General features: G+C 41.8%; 1 protein-coding gene across 15 annotated transcripts in view; it reads right to left on the reverse strand.

Moving 5' to 3' along the window:
* The window catches only part of DAB1 (DAB adaptor protein 1), a 414,913-nt gene that overhangs the window by 34,028 nt on the left and 356,937 nt on the right, over nt 1-23,948 (reverse strand). For 13 of the 15 annotated variants that reach the window (XM_068198864.1, XM_068198857.1, XM_068198863.1 and 10 more), the window contains 5 exons: nt 22,786-22,925; nt 20,181-20,279; nt 1,841-1,972; nt 1,146-1,265; nt 470-508 (listed from right to left, as the gene is read on the reverse strand). In XM_068198864.1, coding sequence (XP_068054965.1) covers nt 470-508; nt 1,146-1,265; nt 1,841-1,972; nt 20,181-20,279; nt 22,786-22,925 — 530 coding nt within the window. The remainder of the gene's footprint in view (nt 1-469; nt 509-1,145; nt 1,266-1,840; nt 1,973-20,180; nt 20,280-22,785; nt 22,926-23,948) is intronic. The other 2 variants (XM_068198870.1, XM_068198869.1) reach the window with 1 other exon arrangement.

The following is a 23,948-nucleotide window of genomic DNA, read 5'->3' on the forward strand; positions in this document are numbered from 1 at the left end:
GTGCTACTGTTGGCTTTTTTCCCCCCAAATATTCACCCTCTGAATTAAATTCTGGCTACACAGAAAACAAAAACAAAATGTCAACTTATTACTGTGAGGACAAGATGTCACCTTCCCTAATTCTCAGAGTAGCTCCCTTTTCAGTTAAGAGTTTGTATTAAAAATGATGACAAATCTCATTTTGAAACTTAAAATCTGGATACACAAGCCACATTTAAATAGCATTTACGACATATTTCATCTAATATTTCTATACTCCAACTGAAACATTCCATTCTCTACAGACATATTGTGCTATTACTTACAGCCTAATCTCTAAATATGCTACTTTCTGTGGAGGTTTTAAAGGTTTCTCACAAGACCTCTCAGTAAATTTCAAAACATCTTGTTCAAGTTTTTGCCTGTGTTTGAAGATAACATGTATCTAGTCATTTCTGAAACTCCAAGGCCATACAGCTTCAGAAATTACCTGGTATACAGGATCTTCTACATCTTCTTCCAAAATTGTCTACAGCAAAGTAAGAGGACAGGCAGTAAAAGCAAAGAACATAAACAGCAGAGATAAAAGAACTGTACTCAGAAGTTAAAGGACAGCAAAGGAATAAGCAAAATGGGCAGGTAAGTTTATAGTTTTCTTTCTTTAGGATACAGATAAAGTCACATTATGGTACAAAGTAACTTTATTCAAGTTCCATCCGATTTTAACAATCTACACCTTGTTTGACTTGATTCAAATACACACATTCGGAAGTATACTGAATCTCCCCTAAAGTATGAGACACTTAAATCCTGGCTTACAAAACACAAAACCTGGCTTACAACACTTAAAACCTGGCTTAGAACACTGACCCTTCATTAAAGTTTTCCTTCTGAATGAGAAGAAACACTAAGCAGGAAATGAGGGGATCATTTCCAGCTGCTAACCAGGTTCACCACACCCCAGGGACAGCTTTCAGCTCAGTTTAATCCTAGGCTGGGCTCAGGATGGCTGCTGGGCTCACACTGGTCCTTTGGAAGCCAGCACTGCTCAAACCCACTGCTGTCAGAAGTGCTGAGGATGCTCAGAGCCTCTCTGGAGCAACTTGGGGGGTGGGGAAACTCCAAACCCAAATTTTCGTGGCAGTAGGCTAAGCTTATTGGTGTACCTGGTATACCGCCTGCTCACACTGTTTGTCCTTTTGTGCCTTTTTTTCCATTTCTTCCCTTTGTTTCAGTTCGTAGATGAGCTGAAACAGGTCTCTCAAGTCCAGGATTACAGGTTCAGCCTAAGGAAGCAAAAACAGGGTGGAGAATTTCTGTAGGGGAAAATAAACACCTCTTATCCCATCCTGCTGATCGAGCACCTCCACAATGAAACTGAATATAGAATTAATTTCTATCTCAGCACCCAGGCCTGGGTTAATTCCTGCTGAACTAACTGTGCTTGAAAATTAATGATAATTATAGTTATGAATATAAAAAGCATTATGAATATAAAAGGCACATGGATGAATGTAAAGGCATATTTATTAGTGGTTTCTCATCCACTGAAATTACTCACAATGTGTATTTCCATGAGTATAGGAACATAAACAAATTTATCTTCATCCAGTCTAGCTTAGCTAGAAAGGTAAACAATAACTAATTATAACAAAACACATCACAAAAAATTGGGAACAATGAAACACACTCCCTTTTGCCCAAGCTGGTTTCATTAATTTGCTATTTAAGATCTGCACAGACACTTGTGACCAGCTTAGCACAATCATCAACAACCCAAGACCAGCCTCTTGAGCAGCTCCTTAAAAATGGCTTTTCAGATGAGTTACATGGCAGAAAATGACAGTGATTTGATACTTACTGCCTGGGCTGTTTTTATTGCCACAAATCTATGATTTCCCTCCTTTCCACACACGTATCCAAACGCTCGGTGGTCTGTGATATCCTTTGCAATGTAGGAAATTTCATGAACTGCGTGGTGATGCTGGAGGAGCTAAGAAAAAACAAACAACAGTAGAGACTATCCATCAGAATGTTTGATTAAAAAAGCAGCATCATTTCTCCTTCACCACTTTCTGGATCCCAACACATTCTGATATGAAAACCAATTAATATCTGAACTCTTTAAGCCTCTTTTTTGCTCAAAATCTAATCAAATTTGACCTGCTTTTGTAGGTTGACTAAAAGCTTCCACTGATGATTTTTCTAGATATCTTTAAGTAAAATATAATTAAATTAAAAACGTATTACCTAGCTACTACCTACACAGCATCCCAGGCACAGAATCAGTATTTCTTGGTACAGAAGTAAGCAGGGACTGCAGAAACCTGTAGCTTCACACAGGGTGACTCCCAGGCCAGGCTGATCTGCAGAGCTACAGCTGAGATCTCCAATACCTCCAGGAATCAGTACCAGTCCTGCCTTATCTCCACAAAAATCAGCATCAGCCAGTGCAAGAGATTTCACTTCAAGCAGTAACGCAGCTCCAAATACTTATTTTCCTCAGAAAATGAATGTAAATGTAATTATTCAACTGGAAATCAAAGCTGAATGCAAAAGTCCACATTTTATTTAAAATCCCTCTTTGGTGAATTGTAATAATAAAAATATTTAATTTTAACTGTGTGAGCAAAACTCTGCCCAGAGTCAGGACATGAATCTGAGGCTCTTGGAAGCATCTCTTGTAGTATCAGAATCTTTCTCACTTTGCACTAAACAGCATTTTATTATGGATATTATTAAAATCATATCCTTGGAAAGCTTATCTAAAACAATCTATTAGTTTCAATTTCTGCCTTCTGATACATTGACCTACTCTTGCATGATCTAGGGAAAATGCTGTTTCTGAGAGCAGGCAAAGCCTCACACAGAATTCTTTGGGGGTCCAGATCCCTGCTGGCTTTGAGAAAAGCACATCTTGAAAACCAGCATGGTATCCAGGCAATCTCTAAACAACCAGTTATTTCTGGAGTTAAGAAAGAGAAGCTAAAGTTTCCAAATTCAGAAGGAGGGAGGACGTCTGTGCGTGGCAGGGAAAAGGCTGAGGGTGCGCAGGGCGATCCACGGCACCGCTGTGGGGCAGGGAGTGGCACCTGAAAGGAGGGGCAGCCTGCAAGAGATGGATGGCTCCGTGTAAAACAAAAGACTGGACATGTTTCATTTTCATTTCACAGTAAATGGCTCTTAATGTCCCCGTATCAAGACTGCTTGCTCGTGGCAGAGTTAAGTGCTGCCAGTGGCTGCAGGCAGAACGTGGCTCGGCTGAAGGTGCACTTCAGACTCTCCCGACGCGTTGAGCGTTTAAAATTAATGATGGGACCTTACTTAGATAATACAGGGATATTGATTTATTAGGTTTTTTTTGAAAACCAAGTTACATGCTATCTGTTAGGATGAAATGAAATGTTCCCATCTCTCTATTCTGCATATGACAGGGAACGTTATCTCTGGCTCCTATTAAATCAAAGTTCTCTGACATTGCTTTATTGATTGCCAGGCAGCGTTCTGCACTGAAATTAAACTGTGATCAGATGCCTTCCTCATGGAATTAAATTTGAAGATTGTTTTACCATGGAAGAGTATCACCCACAAGGTAAGAGAGCAGATGGGGATGCTTCAATTTATTTGGGAATCCACATTCACTGTTCAAAAATCGTTACATTTCCAGTGGTTATGATATTTTACACACTGTATCAATAGAAATAGAAATTAAGTAAAGGTGACTGCAATTATCCTTTTCTGTATTTTACTGGATGGAGTGTTAAGGAGAGCTTTTCACTTGTTTGAGGGACACTGAGTTAGAACACACATGTGAAATGCAATGGTGCATGCACACATCTGTACTCAAATGTAGATATAAACACATCTGTGTTTTCACAGCCCTCAGTTCACCTCATCTGTCCTTTCTACATATTCCAATGATCCATTCTAAGCATTATTTACTGAGTGTCTGACTTTTTGCTCCTGCACAGCAGAAACGGGGCTCCTGTTGCAGATAGGAGAGATTCACTGCTGTAAAATGCAAGATCAGAATCCTGTTACTAGTGGCCACAAGCACATAAAATAATTATTTCTCAACTCAGAGATGTTTCTGACGACCCTGTATGCCAATACTGATGGATTCCATCACATGCTATATGAAGTTTTTACTCTGTCTGTGTTGAGAGCTGCTACAAACCATTTACCAATCCTTAAGTGAGGTACCAAATTGTTTTGGAGCACTGCAGCACGACAGAACAAATTATAGAGAAGACTTAATTTGTATTATGGTTCAACACAGTCAATTACATATTGCAGAGATTAGAAAGTAATTTAACATTTAAGTTTCAGTTGTTAACAAAATCCACAGCCTCCAAATTATTTTAGGTCTCCTGTGACTTTAGTCACTGCTGCAAATGTTGGAGACTTTAAGTGGAAGCACAGATAAAATCTCAAACTGGGTAACAAGACATTCTCATGATGCAGGAGTTCCTTTTTTAGGTTAAACATAATGGCAATATTATATTTTATTCATACACTAAGAAGTTTTTGCCTAGTGTTAAACTCAAAAGTCCAAAATACCCATCTGCATCAAGCCTGCTGCCTTTCCTCTTCCCCTTAAGTTTACTCTGGTCTCTCCCACGAGCCATTGTTTCCTCTCCTTTTCTCCATTCTATCCCCTGCTTCTCCTCTTCCCCCAGGTCACTCCCTGTACATCACACTGAATTGATTTAGCTGCCTCTGAGATCTGTAGCATTTCTAATTTCCCTCAGGCTGCTTGGCACCTATCATAAATTTTTTCACCCCTTATCCTCATCTTGCCCCTTTATTTCCATGCTGTAGCCTCCAGTGCCACTAAATCAATTAAGTCAATCAATTAAGTACTTGGAGGGTCCAGCAATCATGTCAAAAATGTGAGTTAGATGGCATGAGAAAGTCACTGCTTTACTATCGCTATTTCTCTTTTAATGAGGTTGTCTATTTAGTGGAGCCTGGGGCACAGTGTTAAGAGCCACAACAAAAAGAAAAAAAAATATATATATCCTGCAAGCTGCAAATCCTCCTGGAAAAGCTGCCCCACCACAAGCAGGAGGCTTGTTCCACACAGTATTACATCCACCAGGACAAGTCTCACAGGGACTGGGGCTGCAAAGCCTCTCACCTGGAGTACCTGCACGCTGAGCCTGGTTTCAGAGAGCTGGGACCAACTGGGAGCTCCACTACGGATGCTGGGGTGTGGGATGCACATGGACCAAGCTTATTCCTGCCTATTCACACTGGAATAAGCAATAAAACATTTTGCCTGTATAAGCTCCCTGAACACCTCAGTTACCCACCCAACTGCAGAGTCCTTAATGGACTCATAATAAAATAACTTCATGGACCATATTTTCAGCCATGCTGCAAGTTCCTGGTATTCCAACTGGGACTGCTCAGCAGCACATAAGGAAACCAGGCCCTGTCTCTTTAGGAAGACCAAGGGGAAAAAAAAATCACAGAAATTGAACCTAACAGGGAAAATGAATGGTAAAGCCTTACACCAAGAAGCTCAGCAAGCCCCAAATGTGACAGGACATTGACCATTAGTTACTGCAACACCTCCAGTGAAAACAGTGAACTGCAAAACATGTGAGTGGCTCTGAGATGAATTTCATCTCCCTGCTGCAAGAAAACCCTGGGTGGCACAGATGGTTCTCCTTCACTGCACCCAGGAGGCTGCTGTGCTCCTCAAGAGGGCTCAACAGGCAGCACCTGGTCCAATGCCCCCCATGACCATTTCCTTACAATTCCTGTTTGTTTTAGCTGGTATTTGCAGGGATCATGGGGACAACAACATGCCACAAGCATTTCCTTAATTGCTGTGTTTGTGCTGCAATGCTTCTCTGCTGTTCCCTTAACATGCACTTAGCAGAGGTGGACGGGAGCTGCTCATCCCCATCATAATCATCCCACAGTCCTGCAGGGTTGGAATTAGGTGGTCTTTAAGGCCCCTTCCAACCCAAACCATTCCATGACATGAAACACCCGAGTTCTCTACTGTAGATTCAAATCTAGTTTTGTAACTTCTGGAAATTTTAAGAGATGAGCAGCAGTCCCTGTAGACAGCCAAACAAAACATCACCCAAACCCCAAAACCTCTTCCTGACATCGATTTTTCCCTGGTACCCATGAAGGTGCATGGATACCTCTCAAGCAGTTGTGAACCCTTCCACTTCCTCCGCCTCGAGAGGGAAGTGCATTTCAGTGGGACTGTGTACACACAATTTGGAGGAAAAGCCAACAGTCTCAAATGTCACAGTGAAATGAAAAACACATCAATAAATTGCATTTGCATCACAAACTTTCTCGTGTTGTTTTCTGGAACTTGGTATTTGGATGGCAGATGGGGTGGCAAGACATCAGCCTCAAGAGATAAGGCAGGGGACGAGCAGATGGGGAAATGAAACAACCACTGCAAGAATTCTCAGTTTCATGTGAAATAGCAGAGAGGAGACAGCTCAGTGTTATTTCAGAGCTACAGCTGCCAACAGCTTCAAACTCCCTGCAAATTACTACTGGACACAGCACAGGGTGACTGAGAAACATCTTATTTCCCATCTGACAGCCCTCCCCTACTGTCATGAACACTTCAGTCACATGCCCATGGAGAGGGGACAGAACAAACAATACATGACAGATCACTGTAATCTACCTTAAATGTGATAGTGCTTAGTGTGAGGCTATAAAGCGTGACTTTATAGCCCAAAAAAAATCTGTTATATAAACATATAGTGCAACATGTGGAAAATTTTATCAGGTTTGACCTAGGAAAGGAAGAGAGCTCTAGAGTTCAGGCTCAGCAAATTATCAAAATACTGAATTCCTACAAGAAGAGCAAGGAGTTTTGGAACACAGCATCATTCCAATTCAGCTTTCAAAAAGAAATGTCACATATGAAAACCTGAAAAGCAAAACCCACTGGAAACCTCTTGCAGTTATGGAGATTTCAGTATTGGGAGGCATTTCCCAGCACTGGCCAAGATAATCAGTTTTGGTCATAAAAGAGCATAAATGGAAAAAAAAATCATGGAGTGGGGGCTGAACCCTTCCCCCTGGAGGAGACTGAAAATGAAAAGTCCAGTGCTGAATCTGTTTGAGCCAGAGCCAATCATGGAATGTAGGCTGAACAATAAATTATGGACTTTCCTTCTTCAAAAATACCCCACCCCAAGAACAGGAGCAGAAAAGGAAAATGTAACCTCCAGAGTGTTCTCCAAGCCTGAAGGGCCCTCTCACATGGCAGCCTGTAAGCGTGGTTCACAATGAGAAGAAAATAAATCTGTCTAATCCCCGTGCTTCCTCCACACACACTGATTTTGCAGACAATAACCTGAGGAAAGACTTTTCCAAGTGCCAGCTACTAAAAGGCGTCTCGGAGCACAAGCTCTGCAATAAAAACACTTGGCACAAAAAGCTCACTTTGAGATTATATGCAGAGCAAAGCTTGGTCTGTGTAGCACAAAGGGGCGCATGAAATATGGTGCTGATAAAGAGAAGAATCAAAACAGATTTAGCCCCAGCTCCTGCAGACTCAGTCCCTCCAGGGGGGCAGCCGTCTGGCTGTGACACAGCACAGCACCCAGAGAAGTGTAAATTTAATTTCCTTTTAATAACAATAACAAACTCGTGAGAGCCATTCCCTTCCTGCAGCCGAGGAGCCTGAAGCAAAAAAGCCCAGATTATGTGACTTCCTGAGCTTAGCAGCTGAGTCAGCAGGGAGCAGAGTCAGTGAGCAAGATCCCGTGTGAGGATAAGAACCTGCCCAAGTCTAGGGCTACACTAAGCTCCAGCTGTACACTCTAGCCTAAAGAAAGGCAAGTACTTCCCAGGAGCACCCCAGCTAAGAGCCTGTTTGGTTGGACTCAGGAAAAGAGCTCAAAAGGGTACTTGGGCCACAGCTAAAATCCAAATTAATCCTCACCATTCCCTCTGCTTGATGAAAAAAGCATCCTGCTGCTGCCTTTATCTCACCTGAGAAGCCAGAGTGGGAAATTCCAAAGACAGCAAAGGCGAGTGCCCTTGTGGGTGCCTCTGTGACAGACCCACCCAGTGATGCTCTCAGCTGGTGTGGCCCTGTCCCCAGCCCCAGAGTCAATTAAGGCAGCAGGACACGGCTCTGCCAGCACAGCAGCCTAACTGTGATAAATGGATCTCTGATACTGAGCTGGCTGGATGCTCCAAGAACCTAATTTGTGAAAGAGAACAGCACTAAGGTAATAAACTTCTGTCCAGCTCTCATAATTTGTAATAATGTCTGACACAGACCAGATATGAATTTAGTTATTGGTCATTGTCTTCAGAAGCAAATGCTAAGTTGCTCATGCAGAAGATCCATTTATTAGATATATGAATTTGGAAAGGGGCAAAACAAAACTGGAACGCACATATGGCCAATTTGCCATTTTCACTTCAAAGGCTTTTCAATTTTTTTATTGTATCAGGGGTGAAAGTAGCTAGTTAAACCCAAAACCCTTGTCCAATTACTATGAAACCCAAGTTATCTTTTAAATATGCACTCGCAAATTTTGTCCCAGGACAAAGAAAATCCTAAAGGGCAAAGAAACATTTTCATAGAGCTTTGGAAAGACAGATGTGGCTACACTGAAGCTGAGATGCTGGGCCTTCCACGAGTCTTGTACTATTTCCTTATTGTTCTGCATCTGACAAAGCCATTGTTCTATCAGGATGGTTAAAGCAAAGGATTTGCACAGCAAAACCAAGAAGCTGCAGACCCCATCCTTGATAGCAAAGTCAATGGCCCTAATCAGCTCAGCAATGCAACATGTCCCAAATTCCATCTGCAAGGAGCACCTAGAGGCTGCAGCACATTGTTTTATGTTGCCATTTCACCGTTTCAGTGTGCTGTACAAGGAACAGCACTCGCCTGTAAGTCACTGTTACAGTCTTTGGGATGGCAGCTGCTCAGTGGTCACTGTGGGATTCCCAGGGCTGTAACACATCTGAGTGTATTCCCCTCCCGAGCTCCCACCTCACCACCCCCTGCAAAATGGTCAGTGGATCAAAACAGCCATAAACATGCCAGCATTGCCCTCTACTCTCAAGCCAAAGCTTCCATACAGCTCAAGTGCAGCACCTTTGACCATGCCTTGTATTTTTTCCTGACAGACTCTGTAAGACTCATTGATTAAATCTTGAATTTGAGGGAGCACAATATTCTGTAATGAGACAGTTTGCTGCAGCATCACTGAACCTCTCCATATTTTTACTGTGTTCATCTTTAGAGCTTGTGAATGTCCTTTGAGCAGCCCTTACTCTTTACAAGCTTCTTTTGTTCCTTTGCACCGATATTCCTCACCCTCCTGAAATGCTTTTGATTTACATGAACAGCACAAGCAATTCCTTCATACAACTCCTAGGAGATTTGGAAGTAATTTTTTTGGCTTTAGCTGTCTCAGATCTTAACTGCTTCAGATTCAGCAAGCATTACCAGCCACCCTCTTCTTGTAGCCTGTGATTTGTAAAACTCCTCAGTGAGAGGCAGCCACTGATTCCCTTGATTTCTCATGCAACCCCTATAAAGCAGAGCTTGAAAAGATCACAAAAATCATACTCAAATTTAAGTTGCACTGGATAGTCATCAAACAGAAACTTCCTTGGACCATCAATCTACTTGAACAATGTAAGAAACTTTACTGGAAAAGGGGAAAAAGGACAAGAGGGATTTATTTTATATTTTTCTATCTATCTCCAAGATACTCTCCCTAATTTAGTACAGCTCTAAAGGGGGATGAGAGAAAGCACAGGTACAGGGAAGAACATGAGCAGAAAAGGATTCTATGAATTCACAAGTTGTGTACAACCAGTATGTTGTGCTCATGAGCCAGTTGAAAATGATGCAAAACAGTTGAGAATTTCACATGACACCATCTTGGTATTGTTCAAATGTAGAAGTGAGTTCATAAGCAGAAATTAACCAAGGTATAGAAGCAAGAAGCCCTGTGTTCCACAATGAGAGACTGCTTTCAGTGGCTGGTGATGGACTTGGGGTACCTGCATGTCACCAAAGATGTCCCTGTAGTGATGAGCTTTACAATTCAGAAACAGCATCATGAACAACCAGTCCTGGTCATAAAGACCAAACCATTTTGTTTTCAGTTTTCCTACCAAAAAAAAAAAAAAAAAAAGAGAGGAAACCTTTTCCTCTGAGTTACAATTGCACATATAAGCAAGCTTCAGACAATCCCATAAATGGGATCATTCATCAATAAATCCTTCATTTGTTCAGGTCCCACAGCAGACACTTCACCTCGGATATAAACCATCCGTAGCAACATGACAAGTGTGTGTGCAGTACTTGAGCCCTAAGATAAGAATAAAATAAAATGTAAAAGGCAAACCTCAAAGAGACTCTAAAGCAGAATAAAAAGAACTTGCAGGTAATTTTTTGCTCTATTTTCATGTTCTTTTCCCCTTGCATTATCCCAAGGTAGGAATTCCTGAAGCTGCCCTTGGCTGGGGCTTGGCACATCATGTTCCAAGAGTTCTGTGTTTCAACTCAGGCAGTGGAGACTGTTTTTAAGCTCTGCCCTGGCACCTTTCAACAGCAATCTCTACAGCTCCCATTTGCACACTGTAATGGCCAGAGTTGTTTCTTCCCTGCTCATTTTCATGTAAAGCAGGATGAATGTTTGGTTTTAGTCTTCTGCTGCTAATTGAAATCTCCAAAAGCAAACTTTGATTTAACTCTCCACACGCAGACCTGGCCATGCAGCTGAGAGCACAGATCAACTCTGTTGGCTTTTCTCTCTCCCTGCCTTGCTTTTCAGTCCTGGCCACGGGTGTCACACACAGGATCTGCCTTTCAGAAAAGCTCCCTGGCAGTGCTGCCCTCACCTTTTACTGACATGCAGGCAGCAAAGCCTTTCACAGCAGTGGATGCTGCCTTGTTTCCTACTTATTCCTTTCACTCTTGCCCCTCTGCAGCTCCTGCACACAGCATGTCTTCTCTTCTCCCCATCAAACCTGAACTTACTCATTTCTGCATTCCCAGCACTGCTCAGCACTGAGCCCTGTGCATGCACAGGTTATGCTTACAGTTGCCTTACACTTTAAAATACTTCCAAATTCCTGTATCACTCACAGGAAAGCATTTGGCTAATTAAAGATTGCAGAAAGCTGCACATAAAACCTTTTATAAACCGACTCAGCCTTTTTAAAAGCAAGGACATAATAAAAAAATTGGATTCAAATCCATATTTTGACTATCTAAAAAGGAAAGAAAAAGTACTTTGAGCTATGCAGAGCCAGGGCTGGGAGCCATATGCAATATTTTTAGATACTCAGATTTCTTATTTGCTTTAAATGTCAGGGCACTCAAACTAATTAGTGTTCTGCCTCACCTATTCACAGTGCTGCCTTTAAAGCCAGCAGGAATGCTGCTGCCTGCTTCACTGGGAGGACGATGATGTGGAATGAGGATGGGAACCACAAAGGATTAGGAAGTATTAGCAGCAGAGAGATGCAGGATGCTTCGATTCAGGGACACAAGAGGCAGTGCTGTAATTCCACAATTGCCACCACGTGCTGGGAGCGCCATGGGAGATGCTGTTCCAGCCCCTGGGCTCCCCTGACACATGGGCTGCCACATGCTGAGCACACAGAGCACCCACCAGAAAGGTCAGCAGTACAGGGATCTCATTTGGGAAGACAACTTTCACGAGCAGTTGTTTTTGTACTAAGCAAAGATCTACTGGTATGTGAAATTTATGGCTTATTCAACTGAAAGAGGGGGATGAAAGCAGGTATTTGTGTTTGGCATCCGGTGGCAGTGGCCTTTCCTCTTCTCCTTCCACAGGGAACTTATTACATAAACTAAGAGGGATAAAAAAGGTGTTTATTCATCCCCATGGACCATCAGAGTGAGCAATGCTTTTGCTGACTTCCCTGTGTTCCTGAAGGCAGAACATCACCCAATGACTTTACTACTACTATCATCCTGCAAACTCCAAGTAAATTTAAAAGCAATCCTTTCCTGTAGTTTCCCTCCCTAATTATCCTTGACAGTGAAGGACACCTGCCCCCCTTTCATCTGCCCCCACAACAGGAGAGCCCACGAGGCAGCACAGGAATTCAGGAGCAGTGACAGTGCTATTGCTCCTACCAGGGCAAACACAAAATTACAGAGCAGCCCACCAGATAAAAATGCTCTGAATAGGAAGGAAAATCACCAGCACTCCTGGAGTGTAATGCTTCCAAGCTAACTCCAAGAAAAAAAAAGAGTGGATTTCAAAGGGGGATGTAACTTTCTGTTCCGGCACCTGCTGAATGTCCCCCACTGCTCTCCAGGGAGGTTTCAGAGCATCTCAGCTGCCTGTGCTATTATTATGTCAGCACTTCTCTTGCTAAATCCTTTCCCAAGCAGTCTGAAATCCTGCCATCGTAATTCCAGGTGTGCTGAAAATGGGCCTGAAATTTTCTTCTACTGTGTGATGCATTAACCTGGCTTAAAATCACCAGGACTTGCACGCAACTCTGTGTTTTGGGCGCTCTTCTTATAAGATAAAATTGCAGCAGGAGAAAAAGCAATGTGGCTCTGCTGGAGATTCATTTATCTGGATCACAAAAGGGTAGTGAATACAGCAGGCAAAAAAAAAATAAAAATCCCAGTACAACTGAATACTTTGAGTTTTCTGCCATGGGACAATAGGGAAGAGATGCTGTGCAGCTCCACTATATAACAGGATTCAGAACAACAAATATACTGACTTTGAACTTCTTAGCAAAATCCACCTCAAATTCTGGTTAAGCATACCAAACATTGAAATTAGTAAAAACCAGAAGTGTTGGCACAGTAATTTTTACTACAACAGCTCCATAGACAGAGTATCCACACCCATATGCAATGGAAGCCAAATGGTAACTGGGAATACATTAATATTCCTAATATTTACTGTTTGGAAGTGTTATTTATCCCTGTTATAACAATATAATAGTGAGATTCTCCATACCACAATGCAGAATGCATGTAAGCAGCACTTCCCTTTCTTAACTCAATCCTGGGGTGCTTGGATTAAACATCAGGAGGCCAAATGAGACTTTCACTGAACTCATAAAATCTCATTTTCTGCCTTTTTGAAAGCAATCAACTTTTTACCCTTTTCACACTGAAAAAAAATACAGCTGCCACAAAATTGCACAAATTATTCCAGTTTGGATAATGTGTCTGGAATAGCTTTATTTTATCTTCATGTTCATTAGGGGCAGAATTCTCACAAGGAAGTTTCTGCAGGCTGGACTCAGCTCTAGATCTGAGCTTTTCCCTTTTCTGGGTGAAAGGAAGAGAAATTTCAGCCCTCAAATCAAACCTCTAGATCTCCAAGACGTCACAATACGCACAATCACACCCACATTTTGCCTTTTGGGTTCTTTTGTTCCACAGTAACAAAACTGCCATGATACCTAAGGCTTTTAAAACCCTCATAGAGCAAACTGAGCATCTAAAGAACAGAACACCACGAGCTTGTGGCTATTAAAACTCCCTGTGGAGCACTGTGAACCATCCAAACTGCCCAGGGCCCAGTTTGGAAGGCCAATAATGAATGAATTACAATAGTCAATAAGGGATGTAATTAAGGAAGTAGGTTCTTCTGACATTTACATTTTGCTAGCTGCCACATGTGCATGAAATGTGTTATTGTTTCCCTTCTGAAGTGCCAGGGTCTATAAATACCTTTTAAGAATCATATGCAGATGTTTAAGTCCTCTCCTCTGCCATATTCTAATTAGACACATTTATTGCATGTAGAACAGTAAATGCCATGTTTTACTGGTCATATTTACAAGCAGAAAGATGGAAAGTGTCAAGGAGCAGGGCAAGACTCCCAGTCAGCTCAGAGGGATCTTCTGCAGGCATAAGCTGAGGACAATGCACAAAGAAAGGCCCCAAATGTCACCATTTTCAACTCTACGTGCAAAACTTTACTTTGTTGTTTTACAGTTATTGCTCTTTATTGTTATTATGTAATATTTTTCATACTGCAGCCCTTACAAGTCCTCAGCATGGTCCAAGACCAAACATTTTTTACAGAAGAAGTTCCTATAAACAGATAGCACTGATTAAAAAAATAAAGAAACCAAGAAGGATAATGCCAGCAAGTTTATATTTATATCTGAATTGCAACTTTTGAGAGCTAAAAGCCAGATGTCCCTTGGGACATCTCTGGGATGCAGGAATGCAGTAGCTCCTCGGCATCATCAGGTTCAAAACACGTTTGTAGCATGGGAGTATTTTAAGGAAAAAATAAGGAGGTACTGCATGAATATGTGTAAAGAATTCCTCCAAAAGATGATGGGTAAGGTAGGAAGGGATCTGGGAGTCATTTATTAGGAAAACTGAATAAATGAATGGTAAAGGTTGGTACTGTGGATTGACTCCTCAAAAGCTGATGATGAATAAAGGCAGCCATGAAGAGCCGGGAAAAAAACAATTCAGCAATGGGCTGATAAAAGAGAGAAGGCAGATTCAGCCCAGGAATGCAAAGGGAAGTGTGACATGATCAAAAGAATAAGCTGAGGCAGCAATCCTGGCAGTCACAATGGATTTCAAAAATAAAAGTCAAATTTGTCAAGGACAAAGAAAGGGATAACAATTGAGAAACGAGATGAAGAGAGGCAGGACTGGGTTTTAACTCTCAGTGTGAGAGCAAATGCTGTACTTCAGAGCAGGTGAGAAGAATTCTGCAAGACCTGCAGTTACCCTGGGTGTGGCAATCCAAACACATCACTAGTCAAACAGGCTGCTGCACTGACAGGACTGAATAAGAGATGATGCTGATATTTTGCTCAGCTCTCTGAAAAGGAGGTCAGAGAGAGACCTCTGGGAGTCAGGATTGGAAGGCCTGGTTTGGCCTCACTGAGCTTGAGCTGTTGGCTAAACATGCAAGGAGAGGGCTGGAGAGACAGATCAAGACTGGAGCAGAAGACAGAGCTGGCATCACTTGGTTCGACACAATAACCAAATTTATGTTTGCAAGTGAAATAACTCTGGCAAAAAATACAGCAGAGGAAAAAAAAAAAAGAGATCAAGGACAGAGAGCACACAGGAAATCCCAGATGAAAACTGCAGGAGAGGATCTAGGAAAAGGGGTACAATCCAGAGACAAGAGTCATGGAGATCAGGTGAGAGGACTTTGTGTGGAATCAGCTGATGGGGTAAGATGCTCACACAGGGCTGCACCTGAGATCAGCCAGAGAGAGGAACTTTGGGAAGTTTCAAAGACATCATGAAGGGGACAAAACCCACCATGGGAGCCCCAGGCAGGGACCACCAGCATCCTCCTGGCCAGTCCCACCCTCTGGCAAACACCAAATTCGGTGAACTCCTCACCCCATCTCTCCTGCTCACTGCGGAGCGAGGAGAGAGCAGAATAAATTAATTCCTTCTTTTATTTCTATTTTTAAAGCCTCAGAGACGCTCAGTGGAAGAGACTCTGACAGTTTGACATTTCATCTGCTCCAGCACATGTGCTTCAAGGAATAACTGCAGATCCATGACTGTACCTCGATTTCTGGCCGGGGATGCCAGAACCAACAGATTTCCAGCAAAGTCAAGAGGTACCTTTGGTACATTTTAAACGAGGCCTCTTCTGCCAACAGTGAGAATTTTAATCTTGCAAAAATTCTCTTTCAGCCAAGTTTAGCTGTCCTGTTAGCAATCTATCAGCATAATTAACACCATCACTCACATTGCATAGGGTAGAGCATCAAACCCAGGGGTTATCAGCACAAATCTGATAAAGCCTCAGAACATGCTGGAAAATGCTTTTATGGAAGCAACTTGAGAAATCTGCACTGTAAGGTCAAGACAGGTTAGAAGTTCAGGAAGATGGGCAAGATGTTGGCATCCAAAACATTGGTTGGAACATTTCACAGCCATGACATGATCTCAGTTAAACAGAACACTCTGGGGACAACAGGATTATAACCACCCACCAACAGGATTATAACCACCGAAATAAATATTATTTATTTGGATGTCATTAAGATTTAAAGCAGAAGCACCATCACCAGTTCTGTGGCCAGCATGAGGAGACAAATTAATTTTTTTTAATAGAATGCTACAGGTAAGGTCTGGTTGCCCTTACATGGAATAGGGCACTGAGTAACACCACTTCAGGCAGGTAAACCCTCAAAGATAATAAAATAAAATCAAATCCTCAGCAAAGATAATGAAGGCTGGAGGAACTGATAGATAACAAGAACAGATAGTCAATATGAAATAAATGTACTTATACACACGGTTTTCCTTCCTGGGTTTCACACTGCCAGCCTGAAGAAAATGGCTACAGATCAAATTCATGAAATATGAGTAACACACTGCAATACTTCTGTGCAATAAATACCAAAACCCCACCAGAGCACTCCTAGAAATGTTACAATCCCACAGACTGGGCCCAAGAGCTTTATTTCAATAAGGATATGGGCCAACATCTCTGAAAGAGAATAGGCAATGCAAATGAAACTCAGTTTTGGGGCGCTACAAAAGAGGTAAAAATTGGTGAGATGGGTGTTATCTTCATCAACTGGGCTACAATCCATCTGTTTAGGGTATTTCCCACAAATAAGTAAGATATTGACGCTGATTTACCCTGCTTTTTGGCCAGTGGAGGAATCCAGATAAATTAGCTATACAATACCTCATAGAGAGCTACATTTTACAGCATACTCTGGCAATCTGCACATCCACGAGCTGATACAAAATTTTACTTTAACAGAAATAATTCGTTGCTTAGAGCCAAATAGTAATTTCTTGCTTTTATCTCATTTCTTTTTCACAGTTTAGGGGCTTGCCATTGAAGTTGACAGCATTTTGCAATTAGAGACAACCAGAGTTTAAAATCACACCTCACTGCATGAAGGTGGAGGGAAATCTTTTCCCAAGCATTTCGGGAGATTTAATTATTAGTTTCAAATACATTTTTGGAAAGCAACCTGCAAGTAAACAGAGATTTATGGCCACATAAATAAACAATGAGGCAATTACAGGCTCTTTACAGAGCCCAGATTAGTCAGGCAAGTCTAATGAAGCATCACTGAGTTATCACAGGGAGATGGCCTGATGTGTGTGATTAACAAAACAACACTCAGGAACAGCTAACCAACAGTGCTGGGCTTCCACAAAATCTGCATTTCCTTCCACACCTTTGGTTGCTTTATTAGCAAATCAGCAATCACTGCATTCCACACCGAAAGGGAGAATATTAAATAACACAATGCAATTATTTGTGGTTTTGCCCTCTGAAGATCGTGCTTTTGAAAATATAAAATAACTCCCATAAAATAAATTAAGAATATATTGCAGCATTGAGGTCTAACCAAGATGGATGTGACAGAACAAACGGTGAAAAATTAATTTCTTGTAATATGCAGCAAGGAAATCTCTCAACTGGCATTGGGTAGAGAAAGTCTTATGTTCAGAAATAATTATGGAAGTTTTTTTTACAGTAAAAACCAAAAGAAAATGTGTATCTTTCAGGTAAGGTATTTATTTAGCAAACATAATCTGGAGAAAGTAAATGGGATGGATGGAAAACATCTGACAGCTGAAAAAAAAAGCTGCATTTATAAGATTAATAGGGTCTCAAACCCCATGTGTAATGACAATTTTTGGCATAGGCACAACAGGAGAACATCCTGTTAGTCATATTAAATACAATTTTTTGCTATCATGTTCTAAATACACTCCCAAATACTTGGAAGGTGGAATGAAGGGACCTCTTTAGTGTAATCCCTGGCATGGAATGATGGAATATAAGAAAGGGTTGTTATTATTTCTATTGCAGTGCTGTAGATGAGCCATATTGTACTGCATCTACAGTGCAAACTCACAGCAAAACCCTTCTTGTATTTTTATTGGTGAAATATATTCTTTCCAAAAGATATTCCACCTTCAACTCAATCTCCTTCATGGATAAATTTACTCAAAGGGCAGAATTCCTGATGGCTGGAATAATACCATTATTAAAATCAATACTTTGTGATTAATATTATGTCTGGAACATATTAAGGAGACCTATAAAGTAGAGGAAGAAAAAAAACCTGCTTATCATTTTCAGTAGTAACCCAACCAGAGCCCTTCATCTGTAACGAATTATGAAGCAATTCCCCTAAATCATCTGTATGAAGTCAGCTATGACACTGCCAATTTGAAAAAAAATTTGCTAGTTTTGAGCTACAAATTGATTTTTTATTGTGATGAATTAAAATCCAATGGCAGCCTACAAGATACTCAACATGAAGAAGCCCACTTTTTTTTTTTTTTCTGAATATTTTTATTCTTTTCTATCACATGGGACTGGCGCTGGGGCAGACGTGACAGCAATAGACAATGGTAGAAGTTAAGAAAAGACACTCTAGAGAGGTAAATAATCTTTCCAAAATACCCTTTTGGGAATTCCAAAATCACGGAAATACAACTAAGGGAAAAAGCATTGTGAGGGACAGACAGGGTTGTTAAAGGAGGAGAAAGCAAATGCAAGATCATCCAGATTATCTTCCCTATTAAGGGCTGCTTTTTTTCCCTGCTGCATGAATGTCAACACCGAACTCTATAAACTCTGAAGTTTAACATGGAACTTAGAAGATCAGTGTGAGTGAAATATAATCTTTTTCCAGCTCTTTACAGCTTCTTCCCATCCAAAAACCTGGGCTCAGCAACCGTACGAGCCCTAGTTTCGCCAGATTTTGGGATTTTCCAGCAGGAATGGCAATGAGATGACAGCTGTAGGCTGGCAAAGCAGAGACAGGCTGGATGAGAACGACAAAGAATGAATGGGACAAGGGTGTGAAACTCTTGAAAAAGGAGAGACCCAAGCTGGGAAAAAAGCCCAGGGAAAGGGATGGTGGCTGTGAAGACCTGGCAGAGGATTTCATGCACCTCTGCTCCAAACCCTTGGCATGGGAAGCGGGCCTCTCCTGTTTTGACAACAACATGTACAAGCTGCTGTGGAAAGCTCTCCACAGGCCTCTGTCACAGCCCTGCTGCAAGAAGGACAACTCAATAGTCCTGTCCATCACTCGGGCAGCTCAGGGGCAGACATCTGCAAGGTGGATTTAAGGGTTTCGTTCTAAGCCTCAGTGGGTGAGTGACAGGTTTGCTGTAAGGATGATATAGTTATGTCAGATTTAGAGTGTGGGATGTCAGAGCTATGAAATGAAGGACTGTTCCCATGTCCCCATCTCACTTTCTGCAGACAGGAGTGTGCAGGATGCTGCAGGAGAGGCAGCTGAAATAAAGCACACCTTTGTTTCTAAAACATGTCCTCTTTTCCCTCTTTATTCTAGGCAAAAAATTCCAGGGTTTGAGAAACATTCAGAGACAAGTGCAAAAGGAATAGACTTTCCTCTTTTTTATTTCCCCAATAAAAGGCGTTAATCTCAGGAAAGCAACTGTGGCTGGGGTGCAATTTGGGTGCAATTTGCACTGACAGCCCTAATTCTGACATTTCCTATTTTCTGTAACCCCAGCAGTGCCCTCTGAAACACAGCTTTTGCATGGATACTTTACACAACACATCCCAAATGAGCTTTTCATTACTAACTACTCATATTATGTATCAGTGAGCTCAATGACATTGATTTTCTAATAATATAAATTAACTGGCAAAGATAATTTCATCTATCATCAGTAGGGTTTTATTTCTGGCACCATGTTAAATAGTTAATCTTCCAAAAGATTAAATCAAGAGCTTTTTAAAATTCAAGGCAGAGCTTAAACCACTGTAAAAATCTTCTTAATTATGATTAAAACAGTTTGTGTGTTGTTGCTTTATATTGAAGTAGTGCAATGTTTTGCTTAGGTTTCTTCTTTTAGAGCAATTTAAAAAAATCAAACATGGTATTGCTGTGACATAAACTGTGTAAGGCATGAAAGACTCTGCAACTTCCTCCACCAGATGGCTACTGGGGAAGTTGCTGCTTCACAGAGACAACATCAAATTTTCCAGTATCTCTTACCTCTCATTCCATACAAAATGTAATTTTTCTATCACTGACAATACACAAGCTGCACTCCAGAAGTGATCTAATGATAACCCTTTATCAAATTTCTGAGATCCTTCATGTGTGCTTGCACCAGAGAGATTCCACTGCCCAGCCAGGAAATGCTTCTAAAGGAGCCAGGGGAAGATTCAACTCTGCCCCACCACACAATCAACTTTACTTACCCCTGTCTTTTCATCAAAGATTTTGATTCCCCCAAAGGAAACTGTTAAGAAGACTTTTTGTTTATGTTCTCCTTTCGATCGAGCCGCAGCAACAATTCCCTGTGGAAACAAGGAGCAGTTTTAGTTGGTTTCATGACTCTCCCACGTGCCACAGATTTACTTGTGGACAATTCACCACTTTTCTAGGAAAACTTAAAGGTTTTCCAGGAACAGTCCCCTCCTTACTTCTGGCTTCCTCCTTTTTTTCCAAGGTACTACATCTCTTTATGTTACCCAGAGAGCATTTCAAATGTGCTCCCACTTCCAACCTCTGCACTAGCTAATCCTCCATGAAATTTGTTTTCATGGAAGCTGAAGGTCATTTCTAGCACACTTTTTCCAGCTATAAGCTGTTCTATTTATTTATTTTTTTTAATAGGAAAAAAACCCAATAAGCAGCAGAAGACAGAAAATGCCAATGAATTTAGCTTACTTCACGCTCATCTAGTATAAGCAACTTGAGGTTTTTCTAGAAGAAAAATACTCTTCTAAAAATCAAACTACACCTGTGCTGTGACAAACTGGTATTGAGGGTAATTTTTTCTTCAGGATCTCAGACCTTTACTTTGCAAGAGAACTTGCTGATACCATCTCATGCATTATTCTCCCACAGCAGAATTAGAACAGTAACTCCTGTTTCCACCTTCTCAGGAGCCTGCCCTGACCAGTAACACTGAACTGAGATCAAATATAATCAGTTGTACTCCTAAATGAAATGAAATATTTAGACTTTATCTGGTTCTCTGCAATTCCAATGTTTCACTAACAACTAACTTAGGTTTAAAGACCTTCATTGCTACCATTACAAGGATCTGATGTCAAAAGCCACCCCAAGACTTTATGGGTGGCCTCAAAATTCATGTTATGGGACACTGGGTTTCCAGAGCCCAGAAATTAATGCTCTGCCCTCAAAAATGAATTTCTAACACTCCCTTCCTTTAACAGTTTTAGCCATTTCCCAGTACTGTTTAGATCAATCTTGCCACCTGCAAACAGGCATTAGGCACCTGGGAGATGTGGAAATATTAATCCATGGAGGAGAGAGACAAAAAGGTTTGTGCAGCAGAACAGTGACAACTCTCCCCGTAGTGCCAGGAGCTATGAAATGATGAGAAACACCCAGCACACATTTAAATCAGGCAGGAATATTGTGGCAGATGTGACACACCAACACAGCAACTTTTGGAGCGGATTAATTTTTGCCTGCCATGAAAGTGATTTGTAAATTATCTCCCAGATCTTGCTTTTAGGTTGTTGAACCACAAGCTGAGTGTCACCCCATGCTGGTTCCCTAATGAGTAACTCATTCCTCCTGGATGGACTGGAACTCTGTGGGCTGGTATGACCAGGTATCATTTAGTCATTTCTCCTCCTGAAAAACCAGCAATGGAAAATCCATCAGCTCTCTAGGCTGGGGAGAGGGCTGGGAGGGAAATAAAAAGGAAAAAGCAGCAGGGGGTTTGCTGCTACGGCTGGTTTGTAACTCTGCAACGCAGAGGGGAGATGGGAAGTGAAGAGCCAACAGTGCACTCCCGGAAAACACAACCTCTCCTTCCTTCCTTCCTTCCCTTCCCTTCCTTCCTTTCCTTCCTTTCCTTCCTTTCCTTCCTTTCCTTCCTTTCCTTCCTTTCCTTCCTTTCCTTCCTTTCCTTCCTTTACTTCCTTTCCTTCCTTTCCTTCCTTTCCTTCCTTTCCTTCCTTTCCTTCCTTCCTTCCTTCCTTCCTTCCTTCCTTCCTTCCTTCCTTCCTTCCTTCCTTCCTTCCTTCCTTCCTTCCTTCCTTCCTTCCTTCCTTCCTTCCTTCCTTCCTTCCTTCCTTCCTTCCTTCCTTCCTTCCTTCCCAGTGACTCAAGCTCTTCCACATGTCCCAGGGTGAGGGACAGAACAATTCCTACAGGAACTCTCATGCTCTGAGACTGGGCCACAGAGGGATGTCTGTCAGCTCCAGAGAGCCCACCCCCGACACCACTGGTACCTCAGAGTGTCTACACTCCAACCTTACACCCAAATCTGCCTTTGCCACGGCTTCATTTCATCCCCAAAACTCCAGGGACTCCTCTTTACGTTCTCATGCCCCATCCTCTCAGTGCACTGCCTGATTTTGCAACACTTCAGCCCTTCCATTGCTGGTGCTAGACCTTCTCCTCCCTGGAGGACACCAGTTCCCCCTAAATCTGACTGCCTACACCCGTCGCTCACAGGAAGTAACAGACAGAGGCAGTGCTGTAGTTGATTAGAAATGTCATAGAAAATGCTCTGATATCCCATTTTCCACCACAGTCATTTACTTCCCCTTTTGCATAATAAAATTATTCAATTTGCAGTGTGTTGTTTGTAATTTGTGGACAAATTGCAGTGGTGTCAATCACGGAGTAGCTACAGAACTCAGAGATAATGTATTAAAATTAAACCAGGATAAGCAATACCAGGCAGGAGTTCATGCAAAATTGACTGATTTCAATACATAATTAACCAGACTAAGGCTCAGTGTCATGAAAGGAGAACAAGTGCAAGTTCAAGCTGAATTTCACTCCATTTGACTGTAACGTTGGGAGGTTTCACTGCACCTTGAGCTTCATCATGGAGTCCTGGCATAACTTGTCCCCTCGGGCAGCAGAAACCTCATCGATCCCGATCAGCTTGGCCTTGTAGCGGACACCGTCACCTTTGAACCTCTTTATCAAAGTGGCTTCGCTGCGATCCTGACCTGCAAAGACAACGTGGGCATGAGGATACTCACAGGAGGGCCAAGAGGAACGAGGGAAGGAACACAACCAAGGGGCAAATCAGGTCTAGCCCCGAACATTTCAGTGGAATTGGAAGGAAATGCTCGCTCGATAAAACCTGTTGGCCTCGCTAGCCCAATGGAGTTTGCAGTGGAACTGTCGCCGTACAAAATCTCCAGCGCACAAATTAGGTTTTTACAGAAGTAAGAGATAAACCTGAATCACAGCTCGTGGATCTGAAAGTCTCAAGCTGAGTCAAGGGAAATATAGGTTGGATATAGGTTGGATATTAAGAAAAAGTTTTTTATGGAAAGAGGGATAAAGCTCTGGAATGGTCTGCCCAGGGAGGTGGTGGAGTCACCATCCCTGGATGTGTTTAAACAAAGCCTGGATGTGGCACTGGGTGCCAGGGTTCAGCTGAGGTTAGGGCATGGGTTGGGCTCAATGATCTTTAAGGTCTCTTCCATCCAACCTTGTGATTCTGGGAATTCTGTGTGAAAAACTTGTGATCTGTACGAGTAGTTTTAATCCCAACACACAGGAGAATTCTACGTTTTGCAGACAAAACTCTAACATGCTACTATTTCCTTATAAAATGACTCATCTAAGCAATATTTACACTACTAACACTTGAAAGGTGGAAAACCAAATACCAAATTGTACTGCTTGTCTGTAGAATACTGATGCTTTAAAACTCCTGGTTCTAGTCTTTTTGCACATAAACATACACAGAAAAAATGTAAATGGCAAAGGCTGCTCTCGCAGGCTCACCCTGAGAAGCTTAAAAAAAGGCAAAAAATATGTTTCTTAATAAAAATGCTTAGGTTTTAGTTGTCTCTTTTTTCTGCTATTTTATTTTCATTACTGGAGTAGGAGTAGTAGTAGTAGCAGTATTTAAACTATTAAACTATTTTTATCTCCACCCAGAAATTCTCTCACTTTCACCCTTCCAATTTTCTTCCCCTCATCCTGCTGGGAGGGGAGCGAGTGCCTGCATGGTGCTT

This window comes from Anomalospiza imberbis, chromosome 9, assembly GCF_031753505.1.
Source record: "Anomalospiza imberbis isolate Cuckoo-Finch-1a 21T00152 chromosome 9, ASM3175350v1, whole genome shotgun sequence".
Lineage (NCBI taxonomy): Eukaryota > Metazoa > Chordata > Aves > Passeriformes > Viduidae > Anomalospiza > Anomalospiza imberbis.